Below are 13,827 nucleotides of genomic sequence, written 5' to 3'. Positions count from 1 at the left end.
TGGTTGTCTGTGGTTGTGTGTCCATGCTAGTGGTTGTCTGTGGTTGTGTGTCCATGCTCGTGGTTGTCTGTGGTTGTGTGTCCATGCTAGTGGTTGTCTGTGGTTGTGTGTCCATGCTAGTGGTTGTCTGTGGTTGTGTGTCCATGCTAGTGGTTGTCTGTGGTTGTGTGTCCATGCTCGTGGTTGTCTGTGGTTGTGTGTCCATGCTCGTGGTTGTCTGTGGTTGTGTGTCCATGCTCGTGGTTGTCTGTGGTTGTGTGTCCATGCTCGTGGTTGTCTGTGGTTGTGTGTCCATGCTCGTGGTTGTCTGTGGTTGTGTGTCCATGCTCGTGGTTGTCTGTGGTTGTGTGTCCATGCTAGTGGTTGTCTGTGGTTGTGTGTCCATGCTCGTGGTTGTCTGTGGTTGTGTGTCCATGCTAGTGGTTGTCTGTGGTTGTGTGTCCATGCTCGTGGTTGTCTGTGGTTGTGTGTCCATGCTCGTGGTTGTCTGTGGTTCTGTGTCCATGCTCGTGGTTGTCTGTGGTTGTGTGTCCATGCTCGTGGCACGTTCCACTGCCTGGCGCTTGATGACATAAGCCTATTGTTTGGGGGGCCGTCTTTGCTCATCGCAACCATGCCTGTGGTCTTCTTCGCGGGGGTCTCAAGGATGCAGGAGGCCCCCCGTTTGACGAGGACGCCAGGAAGGGGGGGGGGGCATGGCCTCTCTGGAGCAGACCAACCTCGGGCAGAGCACAGGCAGCAAGCGGCAGAAGCTTTGCCTCTTGTGTCTGTGCCTGACACCACAACCAGGGGAGCAGCAGCAGGAGCCCGTTAACATGACCTTATTGCTGTCAGAACAAAGATTTGTTTGGGGCCTGCAGAAGCGTTCTCCCACTTTTATTGGGGAGTTGGTCTGTCAAGATGGGGGCAGTGCGAATACAACACTTGTAATCGCAAGTTTTTTTTTGCCGGGATGTTCTTTTGCGGCATGCGGGCCCCGTGTCGCCTCCTGCCGGGCCGTTTTGTTTTCAGGGCCATCGTCCCTTCCCCCTTCTCCCCATGTCCAAGACGCGGGGGCAGTGGGGAGTGGGGGAGGGGTGACCCTTAACGGCAGCTGGGGCTCGGGAGAGGCCATTGACTTCTGGTCGTTGCTGCAGTGATGTATACAGCTTAAAGAGTGTGCAAGATTATTGGCTGCCAGTTTTTTTGTTACCGCTTACATACTTGAACGGCTTGTTTTCATTTGGGGGCAATTGTGGAATAACAGTCGGGTGTGAATTATCCAATGTCGCTCATGCAAATGAGACCGTCCTTGTCTCTTTAGTTCCCGCTTGGTTAAAAAACTAAACTTGACGTGACCCCGTGGTGGAAACGTGCGCTCAGGATGTGGAGGGTGCTTTGCTGAGGAACGAGACGGAGTTTGAGGAGGAGCTGCTGGTCGCGCTGCTCCAGGGCTGCTACCAACGGCGTGACATCACGTGAGTCGTACACGCCTGTGCACCTCGCCAAACAAGCATCGCACCACCACAGCTTCGTATCGCCACGTAGTCTTCTGCCAGAAGAGTTCGCCTTGCCACGGATGAAAGCGCTTGGCAGCTAGCGAGCGCCGTGCGCAGATTCGGGCGTGCAAGGCTTTGGAGCATAGAAATATCTTCTCAAGTCTGCTTCACCAATGTTGCTGTGTATGTACGCTTGTGCGCACGCTTGTCTGCGCAGGAGAGAAAATTATGGCTATTACCTCCACGACATCGTGCGGCATCGCTGGGAGCTGGAAGAGGGCCGGGAGAATCCCCTGGACGCCGACGGAGCGGACCGTGTGTTTCTGGAGCTACCCTTGCTCACGCGTGTCACGCTGCTGCAGCGGCTATGCGATTACCGGCTGGACGCCGCCGACGTTTACGACGTTCTCAAGGTAAGCGGTGGGGCCCGTGTGGATAGTGAGGATGAAGGCACTGGCGGATTGGCGGGACAGATCCAAGTTATTTTAGTGAACTTCACAAATGGAATGGGGAGACTCGGGCTGAGGTGGAGCTCTGAGAGGTGCTGATTTCCATGCTTGCGTGTCGCCCAGGGTTGGGAGGTCGAGAGTCTTCGTCTTTGTCCGATTGGTGAGGACTCCACCGGCGCTCTCTATTGGTACTTCTACGGCACGCGGCTTTACAAGGAGGAGCCACCACCGCCGCCGCCGCAACCTGTGGCCGCCGGCCGGGGCAAGCGGGGCAGGCGAGGGGGCCAGCGAGGGGCCCAGCGTCGGGGCCGGCACTTAGGGCAGTCCGAGTGCAAGAGTGTAGGCCGGCAAGTGGGCCGACCGGCGGGAAAGAGGGGGTCAAGGTGAGGTCCGATTTCTTGTTTCTCTGCCCCAGATACCAACTAGAACAACTATAACAACATACGTCAATAATTTGCTCATAATGTAACAAACTTCTCACAGAGAAGACAAGAGGACGTCCCAGCAGTTTTAAACGCACCTCCCACGTAACGATATAAACGCTGCGTGTCTATTAGAGGGGAGCTGCCACCGTGTAATGGCCAACAAACTGGACTTTCAATCCAGAGGTTGCCGATTTGATTTAATCTCCTTTTGGTCGGCTGATGAAACTATGGGGCAAATTTATTACATTCTTCCCGCCTCCACTGCCTGTGTCCACCTAACAGTGTAAATGTGTTCAACAAAGCTCGTTGATTGGCAGGTCACGTGTGGTGTGTTAAAGTGTGGGTACTCCCACCCCTTTGAATACATCTGATCAAATGTCCTCCAGAGTTTGCTCTTGTGGGGGGAGGTCGTGCTACCCGCAGGGGCGTGAGCGAGCCATTGCCGGTTTATAACAGACTCAATGCGCGAGCATCACCGAAATTTATTTTGCCGATCAGGAAATTAAAACAGCGAGAAAAGAAGAAGACCAGGAGAGGTGATGGGAAGAGGGGGAGACGAGGGGGTGCCTCCCGGGCAGACACCAGCCGGGAGCAACAAGAGGGCGCACACAGCGCCCGCGATTGGAGGTTCGTCCTCGCTCCCTCTGCCTCACCCAGGGCTCTTCATCTGCGCGACAGTGCACCGGATAACGCCATGTTGTCGCGGATTACACTCGCGCGCTAATTCCATTGCATCAATGTCCTTGGTTTACTCTTCCATATAAAGCACATTTTGATGGGTGTTAACCTGCCGATTCTGTGTGATAACTTCACTTGTAATTGTATTTGACATGTGTCCTCGTCTGTTTACATACCAGTGCAATAATCGCCCTGAATTTGTTCCCGTGGTTCTGTAACAAAAACATTCTACGAGTGTTTTAAAAAAAAAGGAATATGTCCAAGCCAATTCTAATTACAGGAAAGTGATTTAATGTAATAATTAATGGTTGCGCATTATGTTACTTTTTTTATGCAACGTGGTTGTTTTGCTCTGATTCCTATTTGGTTGCTCATGTACTGATTTCCATTTGCTCCATTGTACTTTTGTTTTATACGATTGCTTTAGTAATTTTTGGTGACACCGGTCACTCTTGCACATAAGAGACTCGCCTTGGTCTCTCGCTACTTCTCGCATCGTTAGACAAATAAACCTGAATTGTGCATCGGTGAGCTTGCGTCATCAGCTGCTGTCATGCGCGCGTGAAGCAGTGACACGCCCCTGGAGAGCGATGCCGACTCGGAGCACTCTGACTGGAGGGAGACGACCAGAGCCAAACCGCGCGCTCGCAAGCGGAAGAACTCTGGTAAGTGACACGAACCCTCGCTACATTGGCCACTGCAGGCACTCGTTTGCGGTTCGAACCCAGCGGGCCATCCTGATTTATCAATGTGTTGTATTCACTATAAAATAAGTGTCGTCTTCGTCACCGTGGCCGTTGAAAAATCCTGTTACGTCTAATGTGGTGTAATGGTCCAAATTTGTTGTATTTGAAACGTCTACTGCAAATTCCCCAATTAGAAGACACATGACAACATTGCCCCATACTGTAAAACTACTGCATACTGCCTGTGAAACATAGCAGTGTCTTCACGACATCCTTGGGCTATAAGAATGGCGCGAATACCAAGAGTACTAAACTTAACATTTTTTTTACGACACCGGGAATTTTACTGCTGCTCATTGGCAGGTTTTGCATTGCGTAGAGATGATTTGCTCAGCGTGCACGTGTGCAGGACCTGTGCCCATGGCTCGTCTTGGTGCCTGGTCCCTGGTGTGCGAGTATCTCCCCGAGTGGCAGGCGCTCGCTGATTCCTTGCAGCGCAGCCGCTCTTTCAAGGAGCGCCACCTCTACCGTACGCTGGTCGGGTCCCTCATTCCCCACGTGACGGCCACTGCCGCCGAGAAGGTACGCAAACTTGTGGGTGGGGTGCGGCGCGATAGCCGGGGTGGGGTGGGCCATGCGGGCCTCTCGAATGGCTAGCCGGATTGTTGGGAACAAAGTGAGCGGTGGCAGCCAGTGGCTCTCTGTGGGCGAATCCCTCGCGGTTTTCTTGTGGTGTCTGTGCGATTGTGTTTTGCTCTCCTTCACCGTAACGCACGTTTGGCTGCGGTGCGCGAGCGCAGGAGAAGACGCTGCACAAGCAGTTGCTGGAGATGACTCCTCGCCGTGCATCCGACCGTCTCACCGTCAAACGTGTGCAGCAGGAGGAGGAGGCAAGAGAAACATTGTTCATGCGCACGTGCGCCCACACTTATACAACAAAGATCCCCCGAATAGCCTTAGACTTTCGGCACTGTACACAATGGGGTGGATGGCCAGCACCACGCTCGACCGCCTTTATCTCCCTAGTAGCGATGTTTACACACTGTACCAGATACTAATTTGAGGCTGAGTCGACTTAGAGGAGGCCCAGGACCAGTTCAGATAATCGTCACTAGTGTTGGCTGCGAGTGGGAATCTAATTCAGGTCGCCAGGTTCATAGCACAGCGTGCTAACAGGTATACTACCGCTCCAAAGACATACACACATGCATGCGTATGCACGCTTAATGCCAAATGCTCTGAGCATAGACGCACGTTACGTGGTATGAAAGTGATACAATATCAAGATGTCATTATAGCCGAAGGTAAAATGATGCTGCCACACCTCGCTAGCTCTTTCTCCCCTCCGATAGATCCTGCAGCTGCTCGACAGTAGACCAAGATTTTCTGACAATATTTAACCATCTGCTCTTAAGTCTGTCTTAGCAATCAGCCCTTCCCCATCCTGCACAAATGTCTCACCCAGCACGCCTGTTTTTCCTCATATCTCTGTGGTAAGAAAGCGATACAAAGCGTGTTTAATGGGAAAATGTGTGCGCCGCGTGTTGCTGGATCTGTGGGGGTGCAGGACCGACTGTTGGCCATCCGCGAGGTGGAGCAGGAGAAGGAGCGAGAGCGGCGGCGCGCCGAGCGGGACATTCGGAAAGCTGAGAGACGCCGCAGGGAGAAGGACGGTACTGACATGTGGCGCGGCCACTCCGGTGTCCGTCGCGCGAACCTGTCGTGTTCCGTGCGTTGAGCTCTACGTGTCGCACACCGTGTGCCACGCGTCGTGCATCGTGCTCTTGTTTGTCATGCACTTTTGTGTCAAGCGCTATGCGTCGGTGCTTTTTGGTAGCGCTGTGTGCCACGTGCAAGTCGTGGTGAGCGCTCGCTCACCGCACGCGGTGGCCTTGTGTTGCAGGGCGGCCTCACCATAAACACCGCCGAGAGGAGCAGTTCCTTGTGGAGTCACAGGGACAGAAGCCAGTTCCAGAACTCGGTGACGCGGGCTCCCAACCCGTGTCCCTCACTCCACATCCCTTAGGAGACACGTGGGTCTCGCACACTAACACGTACACACGAACATCCGCACAGCTGCACTAACATCCTGTGTGGTCGTGTCACAGCGCAGCGGTGCTTAGACGCGTTTGGGGCAGTGACATGGCCCAGCGGTAGCACGTTAGCTGCCTGCTGCAGATGTTTCTGAGTTAAATGCGGAGGCCGCCCTGGAAAATATTGTGGATGTACTAACTGTAAAATACGCACCGTCTGCTTCGCAATGGACATTCCTCATCCCCTGACATCATTCAAAACGAGAAGTAGGCCATTGTGTTGCTGGCGTTTCAGTCGAAGTTTTGTCAAATTTGAAAATGTACCCACAAATTACTCAATGGAGATTACGCACACACAGCACCATTGCCTCCTGCTGCGAAGCTACTGCCGACTGTGTCTGTGAAATACATGAGCGCCTTTGCCTTGCGCTATAAGAATGACGTGAACACTGATTGTATTAAATTGTTAATTATTATTATTCTTGATTTGCCATGCAGGTTTGAACTGGATGAGGAATACATATCTATGTTTAAAGGTACGAATTTTGCATTTCTCACACATTTTGATCATCAAGCGTGTGCATTTGTGTTTTTAAAACACCTTTGCTGAGCACAAAGATCCCCCCATGTAGCTAAACATACTTTTGGGGTAAGTGCTGTTTGTGAGTAAGAGGCTAGCATGATACACGAGAGGGTGGGTGGCAAGCACCACGCCCGACCGCCTGTGTTTCCCTACTGCCGATGTTTGCGCATGCTGAGTCGACATAGTGGAGGCCCAGGACTGGTTAAGTTTATGTGCGTAGCGATAGAAGAGTGAATAGGACGGGACTGATCACCAGTGAGCGAGTGACCAGAGTCAATCAGTGAGTGCTGGATCATCAACCACCCTGTGACTGCTGCTCTCTGGTGATCTCGATCAGGTGTAGCGATGTAGGGACTGGATGCTCCACACAGACGTGACAACAGGATTCCATATTTGGCTGAATCTGTGCGTTGTATACTACTGTTTGACAAAGGAGTGGTTGCTGATGAATTTGTTCATTGCTCAGTGCTCGAGGCCGTGAAGGCGCACAAGGATGCATGGCCATTTCTGGAGGCCGTGGACGAGGCCTATGCTCCGCACTACTACGACATCATCAAGGTGAGCGGTGTAGCTGCCGCTGCCATCACTGGCATTCTCTGTTGCCTTACAAGCTCCAATCGCTCTAAAGGGCCGTATTCGCAGTTATGGATCGGCCCGGCCTCTGACACGGCTTGGCTCAGGTGCGTGAGAGGCTCAGACTTGGCTCGTGGAAATCCCGAGTTCGATTGGGACCAGGCTCCGAGCCGGCTCATGTTACGTGTGGTAGCTTAGGGCCATCTCACTGAAGCCACAGCCAAGCCTGAGCCGAGCCGTGACGAAGATTACGGGGTCAATTCGCTCTGGTGTTTCTGTGACTCTGTTTTACGTGTGCCGTGCAGAGCCCCATGGACCTGGCGAGGATCGAGCGCAACCTGAGCGCCCAGCGGTACCAGTGCAAGGAGGAGTTGGTCGCTGACGTGAAGCTCATGTTTGAGAACTGCCGTCAGTACAACGGCGAGATCAGCGGTACGGGTGCCACACATTCAAGGGGGTGACAGGATGAGGCGGGGAGCAATGGTCATTTAAGCTTAGTTATTGGTACCACCCAGGATGGCACATCATAACATTGATTTTTGTGAAGAATGTTATCTGTAGAACGCAAATATGTATGATGGCAAGGCTACTGTTAGCTTTTAAAGATAAAAAAATGTTATTATATGGATACCATGGCGTATAGACTTTGATGGAAAACGTTTGCGGAATATTAAAATAAATAGGAAGTGTGCAGTGTGAAACGGACTGCATGTACCCTAAGCTTCTGCCCATGGTGGATACTGATAGCATTTGCCACCTCAGGTGGTACCGACCAACTCCCCTTTGCCTCCTACCCGGATCACCCAGAGAGTGCCATCTATCTGTTGCTGTAATTATCTAAGTCAGAGGGGATGGGGGGGTGAAATTTGTTAAGGGTGGAAGGTATGGGGGTAGTGGAAATGGGGTTCAGGAAAATCGGACATTTTTAGTCTGTGGGGATGCGTACATCCGGTGTTATACATTTTCTCCGAGCTGGATACATATTTGTACTTGAGCGATGCGTGATGGAGGCCGCGTGCTGTGCTGTGCTGTGGGTGGCTGGCGAGTGCAGAGTACACACAGATGGCCGAGAGCCTTGAGAGCGTATTCGACCGCGCCATGACGAAGCACTTCCCCGGAGAGAGCGGGGAGAGTGCAGACGAGGCCCTGAGGGGACCCGTGGGTCACCGCAACAAAAGGGGCGGCAGGAGGGGTCGCGGCGGCGTGCGCGGGGCCCGTGGGAGGGGCCGCAGGACCGTCGCCGCCAGGAGGGAGGAGGACTCTGAAAGCTCCGACTCCAGTTGGGATGGCGAGGGGCCTCCCTCCGGCCCGCACCGCGACAGCGACGGCGCCGGGGGGCGCGGCGACGAGTCGGAGGAGTGCGCGAGGCGCTGGACCCGTGCGGCGCCTTCGCGTGACGGACACGGGAGAGGCGCGTATGGGACGGAGCGGCCACGTGCCCACACGAAGCGCGAAAGGGATGCCCTCAACTCCAGCAGCGAAGACACGCGCGGCTCTGAGTCGGAGTCGCGATCGGCATCCGAGTCGGAGGAGGAAGAGGAGGAGGAGGAGGCAAGGGCCGAGCCTGTCAAGCGCGAGAGGGAAGCGTCTGTGGAGCACGGGGATGTCTCGTCGCCAGGCAGGGAGCAGAGCACGGCCGAGCTGCACCGCGGGGCTTCCCCCACCCTCCCCTCCGAGTGGACACCTACCCCAGTGAAGGTGAGACCCTACAGCCCGTGGGTTCCTCAATCAGACCACCACAGCCCCTGCGTCCCTCAGCGTTCCCGTGTAAACATACGTGTGCACCACAGCTGTGAGCATGAGCACACAATGCCGTGTATACGTGAGTACACGCGAGTACACGTGTAGATGTTTTGTGGACAGAAGCAGCCGCTGGCGGATGGCGTTGGTGCGGAGGAAGTGAACGCTGCGCGACCCCGCAACCCCTACTACTCGCTCTCCAGACAGGTGGGACCCACACTCTTTCTGCCATGAGCGGTGGCACGGTGGTAGCGCCTGTGCTTGTATGTATATTGAACTTCTTTCGCACCGTACATAGCCAACCGTGCTAATCAGAGGTGTGGGAAAAAATTGGAGGTGCGGTTCAATTCCTGACTGGGGCGGCTTTCTCCATGGAGTTTGTTCTCTTCCCCTGCTCTGCATGGGTTTCCTTCCTCCGCATTCTCCGATTTCTTCTCATAGCTAAAAAAATCTAATAATGAATGTAACTGGTCTTGGCCAAATATCCCAAAAACGTAAACATCTGGAAATTACTCAATTTGGATTACACACAGCAGCAACACCACCCCCTACTGCAAAACGTGACAGGACCCTCGTGAAAAAGTGTCTTGAGACTCGAAAGCGAGGCTCTCCTGGGTAAACGGAGCGTAATAGCAGGAAACCCCAGCTGTGTCCTCTGTGATCTAACCCCACCGTCTGAGATCTAACCCCACCGTTTGTGATGCAGCAGCCAGCGGCGCCAGGGCCTCGGCCCCTCCCCTTGCCCACTTCCCCCGGCGCGAGCTCCGATTCTGCCCTCCACCTGCCACAAGGCCCGGTAAGGCGCCAGTTCCCGCTGTTGCTCATCGGGGCACCAGCAGCGCTGTGGTGCAGCACGTGTGCCATGCACATCTCACAGGGAATACAGACACCAAGCGTCACAGTTAAATAGTTAATACTTATCATTATTATGCGTGTGTAACCGGGAAAGCCTCAATAAGTCTCTAAGACTTTTTCAAGAGGGTTTTGATACGTTTTTGCAGTCGGGGGCGATGTTGCTTCTGTTTGTAATCTCAATTTACTAATATGTAGGGAATTTTTCAGCATTACTATGTTTGGCCAACACCAATTACATTGGGGCGCTACGGTGGCGAGATATGAACTACCTTGCCCGGTATACAGGAGGTTTGTGGGATCTATCCCAACCCTGACGCCTGTATATTTGGAGTTTGCATGTTCTCCCCATGGTCGCACATTTAGAAACATGCGTATAGCGTATTTGGCTGCTATACATTTCCACATGAGCCAATTTGTTGAGCTGTCATTTGTGGCCAGGTCGCTTCTGAAAAAGAGCTATATAGAGCTCAGTGAGCCGAAACTGGTCAAATATAATTAGTTTTTAATAAAATAAATTTTGTATATTTTATTATTATTTTATTATTTCCCTTCTACGTGACTTTACCGAAAGAACCAAGAAGACGAATCCCTGCAGTCACGAAAGCTTTAAATCGAAATTTAGTTTTTAATAGTTTAGTTTTTTATTGTGTGGTTTTGTTAGCTATGGTAGGAAAGCAGAGAATACGGAGGAAGCCATGCAGAACAGCGGGGGAACTTATAAAAAGCTAGTCCAGGAACTGCTTACTGTGAGGCACCAGTGTCGTCACCACTGCGCCACCTTGCAGCCCTGTAATCCGAGTTAAATAAAATTATTCTTGCTTATGGCCGAGTTATTAGCGACACACGTGGAGTACTTGCAATATGAATAGCTGTACAGATGTTCGTGTCACCATATGGCGTGTGTTTGTGTCTGTGTATTCAACAGCATTCCCATCACACAAATGGATTTCCCAGCACTGGGCTTCACGGTCTGCACTCCCTGGCAGCCGCCTATGCAAAAGTACCCAGAGGGGCGCCATCGTCTTTGGGTCCCAACCCTCCAGCCCAAAAGCCTGTCACCTCCCCACCCAGCCTTCGTGCCCCACAGGCCGACCACATTCCCGCCCTCCCATCCTCTAATTCCTCCCTCCGCTCGGTGTGGCGCTCCTTTGGCTTCAGAGACAGCCCCCGCACACCCGAGCGGCGGGTTGGCCACAGCCTTCCTGTGCCCCCTGCAGCGGTGGACCCTGGCAGTGCCAGAACCCCTCCAGAGGGGCCCTCGCAGCCCACCATGCCTGCCTGTGATGCTGGGAAGCCGACCGCGGCCGAGCGGCCGCAGATGCAAGAGTCCACACCTGTGCTGCCAAAACCAAAACCCGGTGGTGAAGATGAACCGACTGATTCTGGAAAAGCTGCCACAGAAGTAAACAGGAGAGAGGGGGTCGACGGCCACCTGCATCAGCACAAGGGACGATTGGGAGCGGAGGGCAGTGGCTCAGAGGGCCCTCGGTGTCAGCAGCGAGCACCTTCGGAGGAACCACCGTGGCCCAACAGGAAGTGGCCTTCGCTACAGACAACATCGTCGGTCATGAGCCATGACGAGACACAGAGAGCGCCGCTGCACCCACCGCCCTTCCGGCCCGCGGCAGCACCCTCCATCTTGGAGAGCGAACGGTCGCCGCCTGTTCCGGGCAGGCTGGAGCTGGCGCCGTATCCGCCGCTCTCTCCGTCAACGGTCCCCTCCGCTACGCAGCGACCCCCAGGGGCCTCCAGCCCGAAGCCATTCCTCCATGGAGTGCCGCCGTTCCTGCAAGCTGCATCCGGCAGCAACTACTCGGGGATATCCGCTGAAGCGAAACCACGTGCCGACAGCTCGGAGGCCTTCCTCGAGTCCACAACGTGCGACAACAGCATTCTCGATCAGTCCCATGGCAGGAATCCCCCGGAATCCCCATGCCCTAAGCCACACGTCACGGCCATTACCCATTCGTCAAATGTGCCCTCCAGGGAGCTGCCTACCGCCCATTTCTCAAGTGGCTCCTGGCTCAAAGTCTCTTCGGCAAACCCAATAGGCAGCCAGGGCGTGAGAAGTCTTCTGCTTGAATGTCTGAAACCACCCCCGCAGCTCGCATCCACGGTGGCGGAGGCTTCTCCTCGCGTGCCAAGCCTTGGTGCCTCAGGGGTGCCTGGAGGTGAGTGACAGTGCGATCGGTCTCAAACGGGGAAGCCACCAGGGAAAGATTAACCAGGCAAATGTGCAATAACATCGCTGATTTATTGTTTAAACTACCAATTTACAGTCAAAGTGATCTAATTTTCAGCCCAGAGCCAAGGTGAAAATTACACATTTCCATGACAGGGACGAGTATATCCATAGGACAACCACTGTGGACGTCTGCTATTAGGAAGCCACTACACCTATGCACTTTAAAATCTCAATTGAAAACTCATTTATTTGTGTGTGTAGTTTTTATTTAGTTTTTTGTCCTTACCCTGCACCTATGGTGCGAAAAGTTCAGGTTCACCATAAAAAGTGGTTGCTATTTTCTCGACCCTGGAGGGATGATGATGGGTTGAGTCAACCCCCAATCAGGATTTGAATGTGCAACCTTTCAGATGTGAAGCTACTCGCTCTCCCTCTGGGCTGTGTTCATCCTAAATTGCTTCTTAAACAAATTCGCCAATTCCCTGAAGGACCACTTAGTTCCTCGAACTCTGTCACATAGCTTCAGTAGTGCCTCATTCCCACTAAAAGTACCCTTTGCTAAAACTTTGGTAAAAAGTCTTTCTGCATTGCTACTTTAATTTCTGGAATACCTTTGTCACCCATCGACAGCTTGGTTCCCTTCCTTCACTGCCCCTCTTTATTTTCATATTAAACCGAAACACAGAGATTCCTTGCACCTGCATCTAACTTTTTCTGGCACCGCTTGCCCCCATACGTGTGTGCTGTAATGTTCGATTCTCGTGTATTTCATTTATAACTGTTACCTCATTTGTGAGTTGTGCAATATTCCTTTAGGACCCTGTACTCGTTCTCTGCAATTTTGAAGTTTTCGTTTTTTTCACTGCTGCTGTGGTCACTGACCACGGATCTCACTTCTAAAGTAACCGGGCACCTGCCGAAACGGGATCAGCCATGTAACAAATCAAATTAAATTAGACTAAATTAGCTTTGATGTTTGCTTTACCGTACTTTTTAAAATCCCTGTCAGTCTGCTTAAAGCTGTTTTTCTTTGAAGGCGGTGACCATTTGCTCGGAGCTCGGTTCTGTTGAGATTCAGAAATGCACAATTGTGTTGATTTACAGGTGGTGGCTTCAGCCCAGGCCTTGGTGATGGGGAGGATGCTGGCAAGGAAAAAAGCAGCCTCGCTCCACAGCCGCCGCCAACGTCATCGATGCTCCATGCCGTCGAGACAACCCAAAGCTCTCCTAACATTGGGCCCTCGCAGCAGAAAGTCAGGCAGCGCAAGCGAGACAAAGCCGGAAAGCACAAGGCTGTCGAGTCGGAGCTAGCAGGCTCTGGGAGAGAGGGGGATGGTAAGAAGGAGGCGAAGAGAGAGGAGCGCAGTGACAGAGAAAGACTCAAAGCAGAGAGGAAGGCCAGGTTGTCCGGGAAGGACGAGTACCAGCGGCCGGAGCCTCGCACCGCTGACGTAATGTTCAAGCAGAAGGAAAGCGGAGACTGCGCGGACGGGAGGGGCTGGGGTGACATCAACGGCAAGGCCGGTGCTTCGGCCGCACACAGCGGAGTCAGAAGCCAAGAGAGGTCGAAGGACACGGTTGCGGCAGGTCAGACGAGAACGGGCGCCGGCGATGTTGCCACCGCCCGGAACTCCGTGCTGCACATGTTCTCCGACACACGACACGCCGCCAGCACTGTGAACGCCATCTCTCCGGCCAGCAGCCAGCCGGCGGTGTCCTACGGCACTGCCTACGGCCTGCAGCATGGCATCGGCCACGGCTATAGGATGAGTCCGGTGCAGTACCAACAAGTGCAGTACCAGCAGCACCTCCTGGGGCAGATGTCACGCCACCCCTTTTACCTGTACGAGCAGCACCGCCCAGCGCAGACCGGGCCCGCCCCCCCCCCCCGTGAGCCTCGCCTCTGCCCACCCCCTTGGGTACCTGAGCCAGCACGCGCCCCCCATAGAAGCGCATGGGGATCTGGGGAACAGGATGCCCCTTGCCATCAACAGGGAGGCTGACCCCTTGCTCTCCTACCCCCTGTCCTCCGCTATGGCCTCCGCCGTGAGACTGGACTCCAGCAAGCATCCGGCACAGGAGAGGGGAGTCGGTGACAAGGGGCCAGAGTTTGACAAAAGCCGCGGGGAGAACGCCGGCTTG

The 13,827-nt window shown here is 53.6% G+C and overlaps 1 protein-coding gene across 1 annotated transcript in view; it reads left to right on the top strand.

The window, feature by feature from the left end:
- CECR2 (CECR2 histone acetyl-lysine reader) overlaps nt 1-13,827 on the top strand; it is a 27,319-nt gene extending 13,492 nt beyond the window's left edge. Inside the window, exons 4-20 of the mRNA XM_078859391.1 lie at nt 1,363-1,457; nt 1,696-1,891; nt 2,051-2,310; nt 2,851-2,979; nt 3,598-3,695; nt 4,126-4,298; nt 4,517-4,606; nt 5,284-5,389; nt 5,620-5,749; nt 6,248-6,285; nt 6,799-6,890; nt 7,211-7,337; nt 7,957-8,603; nt 8,769-8,852; nt 9,352-9,441; nt 10,426-11,671; nt 12,790-13,827. Coding sequence (XP_078715517.1) covers nt 1,363-1,457; nt 1,696-1,891; nt 2,051-2,310; nt 2,851-2,979; nt 3,598-3,695; nt 4,126-4,298; nt 4,517-4,606; nt 5,284-5,389; nt 5,620-5,749; nt 6,248-6,285; nt 6,799-6,890; nt 7,211-7,337; nt 7,957-8,603; nt 8,769-8,852; nt 9,352-9,441; nt 10,426-11,671; nt 12,790-13,688 — 4,500 coding nt within the window. The 3' untranslated portion in view covers nt 13,689-13,827. The remainder of the gene's footprint in view (nt 1-1,362; nt 1,458-1,695; nt 1,892-2,050; nt 2,311-2,850; nt 2,980-3,597; nt 3,696-4,125; nt 4,299-4,516; nt 4,607-5,283; nt 5,390-5,619; nt 5,750-6,247; nt 6,286-6,798; nt 6,891-7,210; nt 7,338-7,956; nt 8,604-8,768; nt 8,853-9,351; nt 9,442-10,425; nt 11,672-12,789) is intronic.

This window comes from Lampetra fluviatilis, chromosome 8 (assembly GCF_964198595.1).
Source record: "Lampetra fluviatilis chromosome 8, kcLamFluv1.1, whole genome shotgun sequence".
Taxonomy (NCBI): Eukaryota; Metazoa; Chordata; class Hyperoartia; order Petromyzontiformes; family Petromyzontidae; genus Lampetra; species Lampetra fluviatilis.
This window is presented reverse-complemented; position numbering and strand designations above follow the sequence as displayed.